Source organism: Morone saxatilis, unplaced genomic scaffold (assembly GCF_004916995.1).
Source record: "Morone saxatilis isolate NCDOM2014 unplaced genomic scaffold, NCSU_SB_2.0 Contig21, whole genome shotgun sequence".
NCBI lineage: Eukaryota > Metazoa > Chordata > Actinopteri > Moronidae > Morone > Morone saxatilis.
The window spans coordinates 2,064,336-2,076,776 of record NW_023339774.1 but is presented as its reverse complement, the minus strand read 5'-3'; the positions used below and the strand labels follow the sequence as shown (position 1 = coordinate 2,076,776).

The window sequence follows — 12,441 nt, the reverse complement described above, 5'->3', positions numbered from 1 at the left end:
AAACACATAACACAACCACCACACACATCCACTGTCTTTCTCCTCTCTGTCTCTTTCCCTCCTGCAGTGGGGTCAGGTTTGTGTCGCCCTCAGAGCGTTGGACCCGAGGGCTGGAAAGGTTCTCCAAAAGAACTTTGAGACGCGATTTTCTTCGGAGACAGGAAGTTCAATCCAAACAACCCCCCACGGCACGGACAAGCACATACGTGGCACACACACCTTCAAGCAACAGTTTTCTTGGTAAATCCTCTGTAGGATTTTGTCATTTCACCTCATTTCTTTCAGCCTGAAAATCAATGTGAATTGTGCTGACTTTACATTTTTTATATCTTCAACTGAGTAAGATTTTGACTGAATTTAAAAATGCTTCATTGATATTGTACATTTGTAAAATTTGATATCAAACAACTGACATTAAATTCCATCAAATGCAATTAATTTCATAAGATTGTTTCTGCAGCAGGGAAAAGATCTGTCACAAACAATAAAAAAGATGTAGCCTGTATAGACTCAGGATTAGGAGCAAAAAAGAAAAAGAAAGCAGGGTAATCAGCAGAGGGAACCCTCAGCAGTGAACACCAGGAGACAAAAGAAAGGAGGAGGATGGGAAGAAATGTCCAACACAGCAGGGAATTTCTTTTTTTTTTTTTGGTTGGTCAGGGGGAGGAAAGAGTAAGAGCGAGGGATCAAACAGAGATAATCAACTGGAGCAGCAGTGTGACTCCTTTAATGTTTTCACGAACACGCCGCCAAAGGAGGCGGTCAGGCAAATCAGACTGACAATCAACCAACCGCCCTCGATCCAATGAGAGCAGGAGGAGAGACACTCTCGCCGATACCGATGCCAGCATTATACTCATTCTACAGAAAGACGCACAATATATTTCACAGCTAAATTAACAGAGAACCTGAATGCACATAGAATAAATGCAATTTCATTTTGGATTATCAGTTCTCTTCTGGTATTTTTTTTATCACCAGCAGGCCTTGGTAATAAGAACTTCATTAATTCAGTGCAGAACTGCTCATATCTCTCCATTGTCAACCTTCATCCCCAATTACAATATGCTAGGAGAGCTTTTAATGCGGGCATCCCTTGAAGAAACCGTCAATATCAATACAAGCATAATCCCCTTGAATTTCAATACTTCATTATTGCGCAGCATCCAGACCACACTGATTTATCTCATTTGCTTCACACAGTCTTCTTCCCCCTTTTTCGTGCCATACTTTTGTCTGAGATTGCCTTTGAACATGTTTCACGGAATCAGTCTCTCTCACTTTTCTCCCTTTCTCTCACTTTCCTTCAGTGTCTCTCCCTCGGGAGCGATGTCATGGGTTTAATTGCCGCCAGGTGACGAGGAGCTAGGAAAAACAGAATTAACCTTGTCAGCCTAAAGCCACCCCCCTCTCCCCTCCTCTTCCTCTCCTCTATCCAATGCGTCAATTAAAGTTAAGCCGCCGTGGCCCTTGGTTTCAACAGGCTCAGAGTCAGGTACACAAAGAAAGGGGAGAGGGAGACATGAGGGTTACAGTAGAAAAAGGAACAAGTGGGATTTACAGGGAGGAAAAAGGAGAGATGTATGGGGTGGATGAGAGGGGAAGAAAGAGAAACAAGACAATGAGCCAAGGAAAGATGGAGACAGACAGACTTGGCAGATAGACTGGAGGGATAAAGTGGGATTCAGCCGTTGCAGGATTAAGAAGAGAGGATGGTGGCACAAAGGAAGACACAGCGAGTGAAAAGGACAAAGAACATGTGAGAAAGATGGAAAGAGATATGTATGTAAGTGAGAATAGAAAAGAAGGTGTGAGACAGGGAAAGAGAGGATGCAAGTGGGAAAGGAGACAGAGACAAAGAAAACCCAAGTACATAATATATCTGCTGATCCTTTCCACAGATCACTTGTGACAAAGAGTTACCACTACCTTGAAGGTCACAGTTTCCATCCACCTGTTTTTATGTGCATTGTCGGTTTGCACATAAAAAGGCCAGTGTGGAAAACACTACAAAAATAAAAAAGCAGTAAAAGGGCCGAGAATTTTTATGTTTGGCAGAAAGGTGGAAAAGTTGGTATATTGGGGGAAAAGAGTAATAAAGGCTGATGATTGTATGTCACCACAACATTACTGTTTAGAATCCAGGAAGGAACCCTTGTTGCAAGTCCCTTCCTTCTATAACACTTTAACACTTAAAATAAACTAGGAATGAAATACCATGATTTACCTAAAGGTACAGTAACTGATGGAGACTATAGAAATAAAAACGCACGTAGTCTCTGTGGCATCACCCATAGGTCTCTGAAGAGCCGTTGTAAAGCTCAGTGTTGTCGGCTCTGGCCGTCGCCATCTTGGCAGTTCTGAATCCGCTAATCCAAAATTGGGCAAAGACGTGGAGCGTGGGTGGAGCTGAGGCGGGCCAAATGAAGACTGGTTGCTGAAACCAGCCGGCTGTGACAGCACCCACCTGTCACTCAGAGTGGCCATTCCATTAATTAAGCATAACTTTAAACGTTAACGCTATTTAAACAGCTGTGTTATACAAAATGGCATACCCCGTGTAGTTGTCATGAACAGGTAAATTAGCCAAAGAGACTAAAACATTTTTTTGTACCATGCTGTAAACATTTTAATATGGGATTGACTCACTTTTGGGGCCAGCTTCAAGTGGCTGTTTGAGGAACTGCAATTTTGGAAATGCGTAACATTTTATTTGAAAAATAAAGAACTGTACAATCCAGTTGCTATGTAGCCAGCCATCATGGGTTGATTCATTCTTTAAAGGAAAATATATTTTAAAATTTTATTATTAAAGACTGTAGGCTGTATGACTCATGTCCAGTGTAAAGAACAAGCCACTGCACTGCGGTTTACCTGTTATTTTCCTACTATGACAAGTAGAAATATCTGCTGTGAAAGAGAAATATCAGTAGGCGTAAAGAGTATAAAATAGCAACAACACAAGGACATATTTATGTCATTCCCAACCTTCTCCATTCACAGTATGAGTTGGTTGATTGAACGGAATGTCTTCATGAGCAGAATAACGAAGATGACTGTTTGCGTTTGGTTCACCTGTCCTCACAGTGGTGTCTTTGTGTGATCCTCTAGACCCATGACGCCAGGCCTGTGCACCCTGACAGTGCGATAATGGAGCTCCAAACCTGCACACACTGTCTTTCTCTCTCTCTCTCTCCTGCAGTGGGTCAGGTTGTGTCGCCCTCAGGTTGGGCCCGAGGGCTGGAAGGTTCTCAAAGAACTTTGAGACGATTTTCTTCGGGAGACAGGAAGTTACATCAACACGCCCCACGGCACGACACACATACGTGCACACACACCTTCAAGCAGACATTTTCTGGTAATCCTCTGTAGGATTTTGTCATTTCACCTCATTTCTTCAGCCTGAAATCAATGTGATTGTGCTGATTTACATTTTATATCTCACTGTAAATTTGACTGATTTAAAAATGCTTCATTGATATTGTACATTTAAAATTTGATATCAACAACTACTAAATTCCATCAAAATGCAATTAATTTCATAAGATGTGTTTCCTGCAGCAGGGAAAAGATCTGTCACAAACAATAAAAAAGATGTAAAGCTGTATGACCTCAGGATTCAGGAGCAAAAAAGAAAAAGAAAGCAGGGTAATCAGCAGAAACCTCAGCAGTGAACACCAGGAGACAAAAGAGGAAGGAGGATTGGGAGAAATGTCCACACAGCAGAATTTCTTTTTTTTTTTGGTTGGTCAGAGGAAAGAGTAAAGAGCGAGGGATCACAGAGATAATCACTGAGCAGCAGTGTGACTCCTTTAATGTTTTCACAGACACGCCGCCAAAGGAGGCTGTCAGCAAATCAGATGACACACCAACGCCACTCGCATCACAATGAGGAGCAGGAGGAGGAGGACACTCATGTAGAAATGTCAGTGGGTTTTCCTCACAGTACAGGACAGCACTTGCTCTCAAACAGTGTTCAGCGTTTATGGGTGTTAGCTCGCTTTCGTGGCATCCTTGGCTGTTCTCACCACAGCTGTTTTTTGACGCAAACAGTAGGGTAAACACATGGGTTATGAATGATACAAATTAGGGATTCGTTCCATTTAGCGTAGCGGAGCCTTTCCACTGAGTCAACACACCCTCTCACTCTATCTGACCTGATGGGAACTTAAGCTCATTGGTTATACCGTGTATCCGACTGTTTCAGGTCAAAAAGGCTGCTGTGAAAAAGATCTACAGCAGCTTTCCTCTAACTTAACATTATTCTGGCCATAGCACATGATAAGTTATACAAAAAATAATAATAATTTCCAGGACAACATAGATTATTTATAGGATAATTGGTTATTTTAATCAATTTCCAGATGTTCCCTGACTAGAAAACTAGTCTCTAAACCTGCAAGTACGGAAAGTCGTTTATGCCATATTTTGTGGTTGCCCTCCTTTTTCAGAAGGTGAACTGTCCCTTTAATGTGTCACCATACACAGTTATTGAATCATTCATTCACTTTACAAACATTGAATTCAGTTCCCTGCAGCCACTGGATTCTTTTAGCCTCCAACAGGACTGTTAATATGCTGCTGGTGTCTGATCTTGCTACCGTATTTTATCTTTTAGTGGATCTGTGAATACAGATGTGTAAAGGTAACTAATCAGACTCTGAAGAGTTGCTCTTTTAAAAAGCACAAATGTACATCTTGTGCCGCACTTTTCTGTATCCACCAGTGACAATATTTTCTGGAGTTGGATGGCTTTAGATGCTAGAATACCCATGAGCCTCAGCTGCCAAGGCGATGGAAGGGAGGCCATATCAGCTGACGTGAAAGTGAACTGATTTAAACTGCTAAATGTTTCATCAGGTTTCTACAGTGTTTAATCTTTAGCAGAAGACAGAATGTAAAGGATAGCTCCGCTTATTTTCAAACTGGATCATAAACTGAGCAGATTTTGGACATTGTAATCATTCCTCCTGTTCATACTGGCACAGGCTAATATTTTAGTATAAAATTCCAGAATTCCGCAAAGGCTCGTATTAGCTTCTGAAAACTTTTGTCCCCCATCTCTTACACTAACAGCCTCTATTAACAGACAGCTATAGACATGAATAAACCTTATTGCGACCAAAATTTTCAGTGCACATATTTGGCATGTGAGTACTGTTTTAAGACAGACTTTAAAAAAAGGTAAGCTAAGTTACCTAGCTGCTGGCCTTCAGATTCAGATTTAAAGACATGAGTGGTGTCCACAGGCTTGTACATTTGAATTATATTAATTAAACTTCCACTTTTTTCTTTTTAACTGTTAGTCACCTAAAAACCTTGAAGTTTCATTTGCAAATAAAAACTGCCTTCATGTCATAAACACAAACAAGCAATACAAAAACAACATAACACTGCTTTCAACAAACATTTGCCACTTTCCACACTTGTGATGTCAACGCCTCTTTTTGAGAAAGTGTGTCAAAAACTGTCTTCTCAGTGGCACAGTCAGTGAGTACCTGCTCTGAGGATACAGAGGTTCAGGACTTGAAAAATGGTGACCCTGAATCAGCAAGCTTTAGAGGTGCTGGGAGGAGGATTTTGTTACCTTTGGACAGAGCCACACTAGCTGTTTCTTCTTGATTCAGTCTTTATGCTATAAGCTAAGCTAACTAGCCGCTGACTCTAGCTTCATATTTAGAGACATGAGTGGTTATGTCCATAGGCTTGTACAGTTGGCTCTTAAAGAACCATACATTTTCCAACAGTTGTTCATAATTCGTACTGATGAGTGCAGTTTCATCGAAGCTCCAAATGGCAGAAATTAACCAATCACGACTCTTCAGTAAACCTTGTGTGAACTATGTTGTTGCACTGATGTAAGACAACCTGAGTACATTAATCTGATTGGTTTATTCAGACTCACAGCTACTGGAACAGAGAAAGTAGGACAGAAGTCAAAGGTCACATGGTAATCAGATGGTGCCATCTGATAATCTCTAACCTCTGACCTCCGAGCTCCTCTGACAGTTCCATCCATTAAAAACTTTATAAAGTCAAAGTTAATAAAATCTTTATGGAGTCAAAATCATTAAAGCTTAATCTGTTCCATTAAAACTTCAAATAGATCAAAGAGAAAAAGAAACACTGCAAACCATGTCACAGGAATCCATCTGCACTGCAACAGGCTGCAAAAACGCGCTGACAATAATCTTTATGGAGAAAAAATCATGAAACCTTTATCATCTGATCCATTAAAACTTCATACAGATCAATGTGAACAAGATAAAACTGGAAACACTGTGGGTGAAAGATTTAAGAAATGTTTGAAAGATCCTCTGGAGCCTGAAAAAGAAACAAAACTACAAAAATCCTTCAGGGTGCTTGATAATTATCGGGTCAGATAATTGGCCGATAATAGGAATTATATATTTTATTATAATCAAATGTATAATATACTTATTTTGTCATTTCTACCATTATGTATTTTATCTTGTATTTTCTATTTTTTTATTGATTAATGAATAATTTATTGATTTTCTTTACATAATGCAGTATGTAATAGCCAGGTGAGGTTTGTCCCCTCTGAGCTTCCCTCCTACTCTGCCTTGGGGACGCTTGTCCAGACAAGGATTAACTACAAAAAAAAAAACTGTTAAAGTATTTTCTGCAGTATGTGAGGGTGTGTGGGGAGTTTAATATGCAAAGTAGCCAACGTGTGATTATCCTGCTGAAGATCTGGGGAACCTCCCGCTGGGATCGAGCAAAGGAACACTTCACAAGTGGGAGTCAAAGTGGTGTTTAACCAGGGAGAGAGTGAGCTAACATGAGCTGTAATCTGAGTGATGGAGTGGACAGCGTATGGACTCGTATAATTGGACAGTGTATGGAACATAGATGGCTGACAGACGATGAGAGGCTGCAGCCCAGACACATTATTAAAATCACATCTTACACTCTATATATTCATTACATCACATTTCATTTTAAAATGAGACATCCAGCACTGGGAGGAAATGAACAAAAATTACTACCTGACAAAGTGATGACTGCTGGAAAAGCAGAACTTACCATTAAGTATAACTGCTAGTGCAGTACTTCACTGTAATAAGACTGGAAATCTAAATAAGCCCCCCTCTGAAGGTATTATTCATGATAACACAAATAACATTTCAAATAAATGAAAAATGAATAAATAATAAAACCAAAACTCTCCACTGAAACCAGATTAATGATACCAATGTAGGCTCCCTACTTATTGATAAATTGATTGGAAGCACGTGGACCTCAAATGAACATGTGTGATACCCAATAGATCAATAAACCAGGCAGCCATGTGATGCAGTACATCACTGTTCGATCAGTTACCTGGTAGTACTCGGAGCTCGGCATCTGTCCCAGTCCTGGTGCTGCCAGGGTTGTCAGCCAGACACCGGTACGTGGCCGAGTCTGGCGGCTGGACGCGGCTGACCTGCAGCGAACCAGATGGCAGCGCCGCCAGACGGGAGTCGGGGTCAAAGGTCAGCGGCAGATCTTCCCGGTTCTTCTGCCAGCGGATGACGGGCGTCGGGTCGCCCGAGACCTCACAGCGAAGCAGGGCGGTGTCGCCGAGGTACGAAGAGACTGACTCAGTGGGGACAACCACCTTCAGTGGACCTGGAGGAAACCAGAGGGGGAGAGGGTTATGATCAGAATTCAGTATTGATAGAATTCACTGGGTGTAAATATACAGTACATTGATTATTTCTCTGACACTCGCCTGAACCTGCCTGTGTTCCTGACATGGAGTCATTTTTCATTTTCACTATGTTGGGTAGGTTGCTAGGGTGCTAATCCTAACCCTGATTAAGTCGTTTCACCATAAATGCATCGAAACATTCTACGTGCTGGAGGACCTTTTCAGGGTTTTTTTTGCCCCTGCCCCTCAAACAGCCACCACTGCACAACAACACCACAGCAGCAACAGGAAGTTGAATTTAACTGTTTTAAACTGTACTGAACTGTGCTGAACTGAACTAAAATTAGTAGTTGAACTTTAGTGTGACCTGTGTTTGTGATGTGTATCCATGCGGTAAGTAAAGGATAATGTACAGTGAACGGGCCATTGTTGGGAAATAAATCGCAACAGGACTTTAATCACCTTGAAGGGGTGTAATTCACAACAATGACTGCTTCACTGTACATTATTCCACTTATTACACAGCTACTTCCTCAAGTAGTATCAATAATTTGATGATACTATTACTGATGCTACTATTCATATCACTACTACAGTACTGTTGCTTCCACTACAATCCTTGCTAAACAAGCTATTTGTGCACCTACAACTACTAAAACTTCTGCTGTGAGTACTGCTGTTAACACTGCTGTCAGTACTAATAGTGCTTCTGCGTCAGAAAAGACACACAGCAGCATTAAAGGTGAGGAAGAAGATGTGAGCAGACAGTAGAGGATGTTCAGGTCGACAAGAAGTATATAATCACAAAGACAAAAACGGGACAGGAAGAGAGGTGAGGCACAGCAGGTGGAGACATGAGAGAGAGAAAGAGTTGGACTCCGAACAGCAGGAGAACGGGTGAAAGTCAGACAGAGAGATGGAAGGACAGAGAGACGGGGAGAGTGTGGACGGGCAGTGTCCAGCCAGCTGTTTTCAGGGCCCACGCCATTTCCTGTCTGATCAGATTGACTTCAACAACAAACAGCCTGTAGCCACATAAACGCACGACCCTGCTGACTGCCAGCCATACTCCACTCTCACACTGGAAAGCCGGGTTATATTATCGTCTGAAGCTCGTGTGGTTATGTTTTAATTTCAACATGGCTGCCGGGGCCTCTGGGCAGATCTGCAAAAATGTCAGGAATTCAATAAAGAGAAGTTTATTTTCCTCTCTTTGTGTTGATGTTGTTCTGAGGTTTTCAGTTCAGGTTTAAATGATTAAATGTGAATATTTGCACGCCAGGGTATCTGAAATGTTCTGTTATTTTTGCCACAAAGTTTAGACCTTCATGAGAAACTAAAAGTGCCCGCTGATAACAGTGTTTGAGGCAGGATTGTCTAAGATGGGTTCACATACGCCCATTAGTCCTTTTCTAGGGGTTCCCTGAAGGGAACACAAATAATACTTAATAATAAACTGTATTTGTGGTAAATACGTCCATCTAGCACTTCTGTGCAGTTTGCGCCGGTTGCCTGTCCCTCATGTTGACAACAAGACTCTGGGGAGTCACTACTACTGGCAGGTGGCAAGATATATTTCCATCATGTAGAGACACAGGTCAAAAAGGTCGCATCAGACCACATGAGTGAAGTGCTCCAACCATCAACGTATAAAAGATAGACGTTGCGTTGCAAAAAAAAACAAAATATCCCGGATATGGGCTCTGCGCATTTGTGGGTCAGGGTTGGCACCGTCGTATCGTGATTCAGTCCATATGCCCGGCCGATTCAATCACAAGCAGGGCTCAACTGTCAATTAATGCCGTTAAACTCTCTTTTTATAGCGCCAAATAACTCATTAAAACCAATATCCAAGCTGCAGTATTTGTCGACTTGGAATCGAGACCAGATTGCTTCTAAATGATGCTGCAAAGTTAATTGACGTTAAATAATTTTCAAAGACAGACAGACTGCTCTGCAGGTCTTTTTGAATCTAGAGGGTGAAACAAAAGCAACGTTCACCAGCCAGATTCAAATGTGCAGATTTTGGGGTTCAATGCTGATGTCTCAATCCCTAGGAAACAGCACACTAATTAAATTAAAACCTGAATCTATAAGAAAGTACAATAAAAACACTTATTTAGAGTCTTTATTTTGTAGAAAAGGGATGTTTTATAAGAAAGTTCTCATATGTTTATTTAAAAAAATTTGAAATTATATTAGTAGTTTGCTTTATGTTAAAAAAAACTTTTTGACAGCCAACAGTGTTTATTTTCACATTGTTGCTCGTGTTTTAAAATTTAAAGTATCTTTTTGAAGAAGTTCCAAATCCCTAGAGTCCCAAATATCTGTGGGCATATGAATCCTCATGAAAACCTTTCATCCAGAGACAGAAAAATAAATGCATTTTGGTGTCTGATTTTCCTCGCACTTTGTGTTTCTGTTATTTTGTTTTCATGCTGGTTTGAATCACTTTCTGCTTCCTCGGTTTTACCTCAGCACACAAGCAGTCAGCAAACTTCTCTGACACAAACTCTAACTTTCTCTTTCGGTTCTGTAACATTAGAAAAGTTTGACTCTTGATTCGGAGGCAAGCTGCCGCTGGATGCAGGCTTGTGTGTCTTCGCGCTGGTGAGGACTTGAGCCGCTGTGACATCACACAGATCGGAGGTGATGGCAATGCTGATGTGAATTTGGATTGTGTGTCTTATATAAGTTCTGCTGCTGTCTGCTCCTATGTGGATCATACTGCTGCCTGCAGCTGCACACACACTAACATGAAACAAAAGCGCTTGTTTTTGTCACTTGTGAAGAGACTGTATTGATTTAGTTTGAATTCCTGAAGGCTTAACCTAATGCTTCCCCATATCTGCTGGATGTCAAATTCATAAATCTTAAAACAAATATTTTAAGCTCATTATCAACTCTAAGTCTTAACCCTAACATAACTGGTACTTAGGATGTGAGGACCTTACAAGGTTAGTGAGTTTGTAGTGATAGACCTGCATTATATATGCTCGTCTCACTGCGCTGCATTACTATAAACTATGACAACCCACCTGTGACTGTCTAGTGTGTGTGAAGGTGAGCTTTTGTCTTAGAATGTGTGGGATTTCTGTGTAAAAGAGCTGCACACACCTCACGTAAAAAATATAAATAGAAGACCTATTTGATTATTTGTGAAACACAACTCCATGACGCGTAAGCGCCACTTACATGGTGGTCTTGCACCCGGGTGTAGCCAGTTTCACTGACTATAGTGGAAGCCTAGTGTTACAGCATATATTACCTGTTCAGTGTAACCAGCCTGTTAGACTTAACTATTTACAGTGTAACTAAACCCCAAAATTCTGCTAGCCCTCCCTCCCAGCAGAGAGAATCATATAGGGGGCATGGCCATGTGGCCAGAGAGTGTGTGACACAGAAGAAAACACCAACCAGAGTGACAGACTGACCACTGCTGAGTAAAGTTGCCTGTAGTCAGAGCTAACCAAGCTAACCAACCATGAGCAGCTGCCATTAGACTCTACACGAGAAACACAGAGAGTCTGCTGGATCTTTTACAGTCACTAGAAGCACATTCACTGCCCTTTGTAAAAGGTTCTGTGGTACGTGAGCTAGAAGCTAACTCTATAGAGCAAGCCACAGTCTGCGTTGGGTTTTAAAGGGTTGTCACCTGCCTTCCAGATAAGCCATTCGCGAAATTCAATCACAATAGCCGGGTTTTAACCAGTAGAGGGCGGTTGGTGTGCATATATACAGTCCAATATGTAGAATTAACATACCATGTACAAAAATGTCAAGAATTGGACCTGAATCGATCAACAACACTATACAGAGGTTTTCAGCTTTGGGGGTTTAGTTAGTCTTTAAGACAAACGTTGTGTAATAAGTGTAGAAAAAGGTAGATTTGTGCATTTCTTTTTCACTGGAACTGATCTGAGAACATGTTGCCAGAATTTGGTAAAACAGATTGAACTCCCAAGTGTGGAGCAGAGAGTTTACAGTGATCTTCAGATTCTGATCACACAGAATGAAATAAACCAAGATGAAGGAAAGCAGCAGAGCATGGAGGGAACTCAGAGAGGAAGGGAAATGGGTCAAACCATCAGGATGGAAAGGTGAAGAGGAAGAGAGGAGAGGAAGAAATAAGGAAAGGAGCAGGAAGAAGAAAAAGAAAAAGAAAAGACTTCAATCCTGAACTCTGCTTTCACTTTAACTTCCAGCTTAGCATTCAAACCAGCAACCTATCCAATGCCACATCTTCAATTTCCATGGTGACGGTGGCTGTTGTCTCCCTGCTGTTTTCATCCTCATTAGACAAACAGAACCAAAATAACTCAGACGGATAATAACATGCAAATCACAGCAAACAGGCAATGGCAGCGGAGGGATTTGGGGACGCCCCTGCGCCTTGGGAACGATTATTATCTGCTTCTGTGGGTCGAACCTCGCTCCTCCTTACTGCCATTAATTGGGATTTGTCCAAATCCTCAGAGAGTTGACTGCTAATTAGGAATGGACAGACTGAAGGCCGTTCTGTCTCTCCCTCCACTGCTGTGAGCTTAGGAAGCTGAGAGTTTGTATTTGAAGTGGTTGGGAAACAGCATTATAAGGTCAGTGGACCTTAGCGTGAGATGAGGAGCTGAAACATTGGTTAACATTAACACAGAAATATTCCTTGGTAACAGCCTACATTAATCCTGCGCTCATTCCCATTGATAGCCTATAAACAAAAAGATAGCTGACTTAAAGCTGTAGTAGGTCATTTTTATAAAAATATTTTGGGACCCTGAGAATGAGAC

At 41.4% G+C, this 12,441-nt stretch overlaps 1 protein-coding gene across 1 annotated transcript in view; it reads right to left on the bottom strand.

Annotated features, from left to right (window-relative positions):
• The window catches only part of LOC118332819 (netrin receptor DCC-like), a 210,084-nt gene that overhangs the window by 139,926 nt on the left and 57,717 nt on the right, over nt 1-12,441 (bottom strand). The window contains exon 3 of the mRNA XM_035668249.1: nt 7,348-7,635. Coding sequence (XP_035524142.1) covers nt 7,348-7,635 — 288 coding nt within the window. The remainder of the gene's footprint in view (nt 1-7,347; nt 7,636-12,441) is intronic.